General features: G+C 45.0%; 1 protein-coding gene across 1 annotated transcript in view; it reads left to right on the forward strand.

The window, feature by feature from the left end:
• Positions 1-405: 405 nt before the first annotated feature.
• Positions 406-8,996, forward strand: part of LOC307244860 (ribosomal protein S6 kinase alpha-3) — a 44,095-nt gene continuing 35,504 nt past the window's right edge. Inside the window, exons 1-2 of the mRNA XM_080020209.1 lie at positions 406-662; positions 2,568-2,627. Coding sequence (XP_079876335.1) covers positions 600-662; positions 2,568-2,627 — 123 coding nt within the window. The 5' untranslated portion in view covers positions 406-599. The remainder of the gene's footprint in view (positions 663-2,567; positions 2,628-8,996) is intronic.

Here is an 8,996-nt window from a genome sequence, read left to right on the forward strand (position 1 = left end):
CAGGGAATGTGTCTGGGTGAGGGCCGCTGCATTATTGTACAGACAAATCGGTATTTAAAAAAAAAAAAAAAAAAAAAGCTTAAGTACATAAAAACGAAATATATAGGATGTACATAATGTTTTTTGGGCCCGTGTCCTTGAAATCACGGTGTGTCTTGTTTTTTTTGTTGTTTTTTTTTTTTTTTTTAATTCGCGTGGGCTAAGTGACCGCCGACACGCGGACCCTCGGCGCGGCTCTTCGCCCTCACCTGTCTGCGCGGACGTGGCCCCGCCTCCTCCTCGGGGTGACGTCACGGTGACGCTGCGGTCTGACAGACAGGTAAACCGACACCGGACGCCATATTGGGAAATAGCGGAAGCTCGAGAAGGGGGAGGGCGAGAGACGGAGAGAGAGCGAGAGGGGGAGAGAGAGAGAGAGAGAGAGCGCAGGGTGTCAGTTTCCGAAAAAGGCAGTTCGCGGCGCATTCTCACGTCTGTTTCCCCCCGAGGGATCCGGAATTGTGTGGCGCTCGTCGCTGCGGTGAAGCGACCCGAGAGCGGGAGCGGGAAAGCCGGGGACGTGCGAACCAGCGACGCGGTGACGACCGGGAGCGGCCAAGATGCCTCTGGCACAGCTGGCGGACCCCTGGCAGAAGATGGCACTGGGGAGGGCGGAGAGAGAGGTAAGGGCTCGGGAGGGGTGGGGTGGTGGGGAGAGCCAAACGTCAGCCGCGGTCCCCGTAACCCGGGGGATAACGTGTCGGTGTGATGTCTGAAAGTGTCCCGTGGGTGCGAGGACAACGCGCGGCCCTAAACTTTGGCGGTTCCTCGGCTTGAAAGTCGGCGTCTTGGCTTTCCGTGTAACCTCTTCCTTCCCACAAGTTTTCGGAACTGTGATACAGAAAGAGTGGGCAGGGCCAGTGACCGCACAACGCCGGAAGAGTGTGTGCGTGTGTGTGCGTGTGCGTGCGTGTGTGTGTGTGTGTGTGTGCGCGTGTGCGTGTGTGTGTGTGTGTGTGCGCGCCTCCCACGTTCGTTAACGTGCGTGTACTTCCTGTATGTGCTGTCAGTCGAGCTCAATAGACCAGTTGTGTGTGTGTGTTTCAGCAACTTCTGAATCCGATCTGGTTCAGATAAGCAGCCAGTAAATTATACAGTGAGTCTCACTCTCGCTGTCTCACACACACACACACACACACACACACACACACACAGCGAAACAACTTTATAAACTTCTTGGAACTTGCCCACTCTCGATATATCCTCCCCGCCTTGACAAATGATTCTGGAAGCACTGACTAAAATATACCCAAATCAAACCGGTGTGGTGCTGCGCGCCTTGATTTGTACACACCCCAGGCTCTGTTGGAGACGGCGGGAGGGATGGAGTTGGGGTTGCTGCGAGAACGTGTTTTTTGTTGTTGTTGTTTTTTTTTTTTTCTAGGCCAGGGAAGTATGAAAGAGAAACGCGGCGAACAAAGCGAGCCGGCAGTCTAGATGGGAGGCAGCGTTGAAGTGCTCTATAGGAGCCCTGAGCCAAATGTTCATCTGTGCGGATGAAGGATAGAGAGGCTCACTCGCCCTGATGGACGGGCTCCGATCCTGCTATTCGGGTGAAAGGGAGGACGGACGGATGTGGAGAGAGCGATGGGGAAAGGGGTGCCCCCTCCTTCCCTGTCATCGCCGGCACTATCCTCTCATCCACTTTCACCGTTCACCTTTACTACCTCTCTCTCTCTCTCTCTCTCTCTCGGCTCCTGTCGACTGCCCGGTCTCTGGCTGTCCCACCGTGCAGATTCAGGCCTATGGCTTCTGCACTACCTTGCAGAACAAATAATCATCCTAATCGCTGTGATTAGGATTATCATTCTCCTGCGAGTCCTGGGGCTATCGGTGGCTAAACAACAGCTGTTGTCCCGACAACCAGGAAGGCAGGTCGCTAATCGTACATTATGCAATGCTAATTCATCTCGAGTGTGGGTTTCCATTTAGTCGGGTGGAAGAGGTCACAACTTGGGCGGAGAGGCGTGGGTGTGTAGCAAAGTGCACAGAATTATGCAATTTTTATTTTTCCTTTCATATGACATCTACTCTGGATTAATCATTGTGGGGAACCTTCCCCTTCTGTTTACCCTCCATAACTCTGAGGTCAGAGGTCAAAGTCAAATTCAGAACAGTGCCCCTTGAAGTTGGTTGGCTGTTTCGAGTAGTGGGTCAAGGTCAATGGGAATTTCACCATAAATGTATATTTCCTTCTTTTATTACATTTTTTTCGAATATTGCATCTATGTATATTTGCACAAAGTGTTTTCAAAATGTAGTTGGAAGTACATTTCTTGTTTATAAGCCATGGCATGAATAAATAGCATGTACCAACCTGACGGATGACTGCATGAGCTCCTGAGCAAGAACACACAGGCCACTGAGACCCATAAGGGTGTTCCTGGTTGTCTGTTTTAAGTGCATGTTCATGACTGTGTGTGTGTGTGTGTGTGTGTGTGTGTGTGTGTGTGTGTGTGTGTGTGTGTGTGTGTGTGTGTGTGTGTGTGTGTGTGTGTGTGTGTGTGTGTGTGTGTGTGTGTGTGCAGGACGCCCATCACATTCTGGAAGATTCCGTGGGTGATGAGGATTCTATGTCTTCCTGTGCGGTAAGTCCAGATAAGTATTTCACTACCCTTCTCCTTTGCTCTCTTTCCTCTTTTCGTCTCACTCTCTGTTTGTCGTTCTCTCCCATTCTCTCTCTGTCTCAGCACTTTTATGCCGTATTCTAAACTATATTAATCTTGTCTGACATTTAGTGAGCTCAGTTGTAAACATGGCCCCCTGTTTGTGCCGGAGACGGAGTAACATTTTAAATCTCCTCTCTCAGCAGGTGGCACCCGTGCCTGCATGTGGAACAGACAGTATTTGCACATGTTTCTTTTGCTGTTTGCGGTGTGAGAGAGTCTGAGATGCAAACACGAGTTTGATCAGATGTTATTGACGAGCGAAGCCCCCAGGGCGTTGATGTGTGTAGGCACGTGTGTCCGTGCGGATGCAGCCCGGGCATGCGTTTGGGCCGTACTTTTCTCTCTGGTGTTTCCCTCGTGTATGCATACAAGTTGACCAGCTCCACGGGCTGGAAAAAAAACGGTGCCTACGCTTGAATAAATTGACAGGGGTTGTGTTGGTAAATGGCATTCAGGGTAGCTATTAAATGTTCTGAGTCATCTGGAGTTCCACAGTTCCTCTTCAAAAATAATGTTATCCGATCAAACTGTCTGTCTTCCTGAGTGTAGATTACAGGTAGCAACTTGTTTTAGAATGTAAAAAATGCTATGAGCGTAACAAGAAAATGCGCAGAGTGTGTGAAATACATGAAAGATTCCTACTAATGTCAATAACATCACAGCTAGGTTTGGTATTTATCCTACATCAGTCGTCCTTTGGAGCTGTGTGCAGTGGTAGCCATTGTAGTGGTCCTGTTTCATGTATTCCATTTGTATTTCTCCCGTGTTCATTTCTTTAACAGAATATAACTCATCTAGTATGAGACCAATTATCTTACTTCTGTGAGCAAAACAACAAAATCGTTTTTTTTTGAACACAATGTTAAAAAAAACAACTGCGCTAACTGTCAAAAACCCGGTTTGCAATGATTCAGGTCCCACCATTTGTACATGGAAGCGTCCCAGTACAATCATTGATGCCTTGCTCACAGGCAAGTAGACAGTAAATGTTTAGCCAGAAGTGTGTGTGTGTGTCTGTATATTTGTCTAATTGTAATATCAGTAAAAGGAAAATATTTTAATAGACTTTTTACCTGTTCACTAACCTTACCTACCTGTTCACTCATTTAATGCTGGGACATCTGGGTGAATCCAGTTGGTCAAGTCACAAGCAGCACGAGCATCCTCGATATTACAGTGGGGCAAAAAAGTATTTAGTCAGCCACCAATTGTGCAAGTTCGCCCACTTAAAAAGATGAGAGTGGCCTGTAATTTTCATCATAGGTACACTTCGACTATGAGAGACAGAATGGGGGGAAATAATCCAGGAAATCACATTGTAGGATTTTTAATGAATTAATTGGTAAATTTCTTGGTAACTTTTTCTTTCCTCTGTCCTCCACTCGTTACCTGTATTAATGGCACCTGTTTGAACTCGTTATCAGTATAAAAGACACCTGTCCACAACCTCAAACAGTCACACTCCAAACTCCACTATGGCCAAGACCAAATAGCTGTCAAAGGACACCAGAAACAAAATTGTAGACCTGCACCAGGCTGGGAAGACTAAATCTGCAATAGCTAAGCAGCTTGTTGTGAAGAAATCAACTGTGGGAGCAATTATTAGAAAATGGAAGACATACAAGACCACTGATAATCTCCCTCGACCTGGGGCTCCACGCAAGATCTCACCGCGTGGGGTCAAAATGATCACAAGAAGGGTGAGCAAACATCCCAGAACCACACGGGGGGACCTAGTGAATGACCTGCAGAGAGCTGGGAGCAAAGTAACAAAGGCTACCATCAGTAACACACTACGCCGCCAGGGACTCAAATCCTGCAGTGCCAGACGTGTCCCCCTGCTTAAGCCAGTACATGTCCAGACCCATCTGAAGTTTGCTAGAGAGCATTTGGATGATCCAGAAGAGGATTGGGAGAATGTCATATGGTCAGATGAAACTAAAATAGAACGTTTTGGTAAAAACTCAGCTTGTCGTGCTTGGAGGAGAAAGAAAGCTGAGTTGCATCCAAAAAACACCATACCTACTGTGAAGCATGGGGGTGGAAACATCATGCTTTGGGGCTGTTTTTCTGCAAAGGGACCAGGACGACTGATCCGTGTAAAGGAAAGAATGAATGGGGCCATGTATCGTGAGATTTTGAGTGAAAACCTCCTTCCATCAGCAAGAGCATTGAAGATGAAACGTGGCTGGGTCTTTCAGCATGACAATGATCCCAAACACACCGCCCGGGCAATGAAGGAGTGGGTTCGTAAGAAGCATTTCAAGGTCCTGGAGTGGCCTAGCCAGTCTCCAGATCTCAACCCCATAGAAAATCTTTGGAGGGAGTTGAAAGTCCCTGTTGCTCAGCAACAGCCCCAAAACATCACTGCTCCAGAGGAGATCTGCATGGAGGAATGGGCCAAAATACCAGCAACAGTGTGTGAAAACCTTGTGAATACTTACAGAAAATGTTTGACCTCTGTCATTGCAAACAAGGGTATATAACAAAGTATTGAGATTAACTTTTGTTATTGACCAAATACTTATTTTCCACCATAATTTGCAAATAAATTCTTTAAAAATCAGACAATGTGATTTTCTGGATTTTTTTTCTCATTTTGTCTCTCATAGTTGAGGTGTACCTATGATGAAAATTACAGGCCTCTCTCATCTTTTTAAGTGGGAGAACTTGCACCATTGGTGGCTGACTAAATACTTTTTTGCCCCACTGTATGTGTGGTGTTGGAACAAATCCAGGCAATTTACGCATTCTTGTCGTTGGGCGTTCTTGTCAAACTTGAGTTTGGAACAGATCCAAGGCTCTGAACGATGACGTCAAACACGCACTCTCTCAAACTTCAAGCAGACCTACCTATTCTGCTCCTTTTCACCAATTTAATATATGGCCTCGGAAGTCCCAAAAATATGTTTAAAAGTATCTTGCTGAAAATACCAATCAGTTTATGCATTCTACCCATTCTAACATGCGTCCCTGTCTGAAAACAGGGTGTTTAAGTGGGAGGAGCCACCCTCCCGGGGCCCCTATTTCTGTAAGCCAATGGGGTTTGAGCACAAGTTCTGGGTTCTATGAGTCAATGGCACTTGAACTTTGCTCCGGATTCCGTTGTATTTCTCTGTAACCTTTCACTGATTTCATCAGTCCACCAAAATCTGTTTCTGAACAAATCTGAGGCAACCCAGTTGCTGCATCTTCACTCATATTAGATCTACAGGGCCTAATTTAAAAGTTAGTTCCAACTTTCATCGCAGTGTCACCGCAGGCTACAGCGGGGCTTGGGGCTTTTTTCTTTCATTCAATTACGGAAATGTCAGAAAATAATATAAAAAGACATCTACTTTTTTTCAATTATTTTTTGTAAGAGAAACAACGAATCGCAGCCTACAGTACAGTCCACCTAACATAGACACACACACACACACACACACACACACACACACACACACAGAAAAAAACACCGCAAAATTAATTGCTAAATACTTGCACAACCCTCATCTGCAGTTGTGTCACAGACAGTTGGCATTAATTCCCCTTTCTATAAAATATTTGTGATAGTCTCTGCAGCCAACAGAGCATTACCATGATTAACTCTTAGCTTCAACGCTAGCGGGTCCGCTCGTGGACCAGGCGTGGGTGGAGTTACTCACAAGGTGGGCGGTTCTAATTCTACTGAAGAGACATATTACTGCGATGACGTACTGTACATTAGGGCAGCAAAGCTGTTTTAGGACACGTTTTCTGAAACAGACAGCTCATAAAAAAACGGACTGAATTGTGTTTTTTCACAGTTTCTGTGTTAGTAGGCCCATCAGAGACCCAAATGTATGTGTACAAGCACTGAAAAAGTGAGTTTTGCATTATAGGTCACCTTGCAGCGCACTTATCTCACTGTGAAATTGCTACTAACCCTATTTTATTAGTTCAGCGGGATTATCTTTGTGCCTATGTGGCAGCAGAGACAAAAGAATCCTCCGCCCATATTATATGATCTTCATGAATCACGTTTCCTGGCAGTCAGATGCTCTGCAACCTGGCAACCCCGAAAAGGATGGATGTGAATATTATCTGGCAACCGATTGAATGGGCTAGTGCAGAGTAAATAGCTTGAGGATAAAAATATAGAGGACCACTTTGGTCTTAGCAAGATGTGTGTGTGTGTGTGTGTGTGTGTGTGTGTGTGTGTGTGTGTGTGTGTGTGTGTGTGCACGCACGTGTGTCTGGCAGCTGCAGGAATTGATTTTTAAATGCAGAGGAGATGGCTTATGGATTGGCTGTCTGAGAAGAGCTGAGCACTCATTACCACTTACCCAGGAGAGTCTCTCTCACTCTCTGTACCAACAACAAACATACACACAACACAGATGTCTTTGCACAGAGAAAAATAACGCACACATCCCACTCATATAAATACACACTCCTAATTGTCAGGTAGACGATGTCCCAAAGACACGGCAATCGTGTGTGTGTGCGTGCGCGCGCATTAGCTTTAATTGATGAGTTGGCCTGTTCCACTGTCTCTAAACTAACTGTGTATTTGTCTAATTGTAATATCAGTAAAAGGAAAATGGTCTAATAGACTTTTTTGTGGTTGGTCTGAACGACAAATTGGCAGCATGGGGAAATAACATGTAAAAATAGTTAATGCTGAAATGATTAAAAACAAACTGCTCAGATTTTATATTTAAACTGAAAATAGGCATAGGTTATAATGCAAAAAAAACATGGGTATTTTCTATTTTTATTTTTTTATGTAAAGAGAAAAACAGTTACACATCCCTAGTGCAAACTACAGGCACACATGTGTTAATATTTGAGCAAAAATATGTTTGAATGCCTGTTTGTGAGCGGAGCTGTATGCTTGTGTATGATGATGTGCGCTTTAGGCAGCACTTGCTTCAAGTGACACTGCTATAATCTGAACCTTCTGGTGCACACAAAACTGATCTCCGTTGGGGTAGAAAATGGTTTCCCAAACAGCGTTATAAGCATCACAACTCTCCAGGGAAACCGAGCAACATCTGCGTCCATCTGGAGTGTGTCTCCGGACCTAAACCCAAACATGTCGAGAGTGAGATTTGAATTGGAGATGAGGTCACCGGCACTTGGAGATTCTTCCTCATCCTTGACTCGGTGCACTTAGACGCACGCGCTCAGATAAATGCACTTAGATACAAACACACACAAAAAAATTAAAAAGCACACTTCATAGACACCTTTACAGAAATGGACAATTACACAGGAAAACGAGCAAACGGACACACACTCACAAACACTCACAATCATTGACACATTCAGACACAAACATTCAACATTTATCCACTTCCGAGCTTCCTGTTTGGAGTCTACTGGCTGTTAGAATGAGATGTGTATGTGCACACGATGCGCGTACACACTCGCATAACAAGTTTTGCGTCTTTAGCGTTCTTTATCTCTGGACGGGTGCCATAGAAAGCAGTCGATCCCATTTCAAAACACATACACATTCAAAAAGAAGCCTTAACTGCAAATACCCACACGTATACTTTTAGACAAAGCTCATGACCTACCTGTTAATATGTAGACAAATCAATGAAATTGATGATTTATAGATTAACATAATTATATTTAGTTGTTGCTTGTGCATTTAAACATTTTTTTTAGCTTCCCATGATTCATCCTTCAGTTCTGTGTGTGTGTGCGTGTGCGCTATCTGTTCAGATATTATATTCCCTTGGGCGCCCTCTTTTGCCCAATCAGACAGACTGCAACACACAATAGGCATGTGTGAGAGACAGCAACGGGGATAGGTACTGGCTTGGTACGCAGCACTCGCTGGCAGATGGTATTTAATCTTCTCTGGCCATCTGGACTGACTTTCTCTAGCATCTTAGAAAGCCCCCCCACACGCGTGCACACACACACACACACACACACACACACACACACACACACACACACACACACACACACACACACACACACACACACACACTGTATTTACGCACACACAGATGCACACCTCGCCGATCTTGTTCAACTCGCTCAGGTGTGTTTGTGTGTGTCTTGAAACTCCACTGTGTCCACCGTTAACAGCTGGTTAATTTCCAACAGTTCTCGGCAACATGTTTTTTTAATTAATAAATTAGATCTATATATATATATATATATATATATATATTATTTTTTTTGTGGGTTTGGCTTTTAGTTGTCTGCCTGCTTGTCTGTCCAACTGTTGTTCTGTCTGTCTGACTGCCTTCCTGTCTAAGAGGAAGTTTGTGTTTGTGCTTAAGCCACTGAGATGGAACCTCC

The sequence above is a fragment of the Zeus faber genome (assembly GCF_960531495.2).
Source record: "Zeus faber genome assembly, chromosome: 19".
NCBI lineage: Eukaryota > Metazoa > Chordata > Actinopteri > Zeiformes > Zeidae > Zeus > Zeus faber.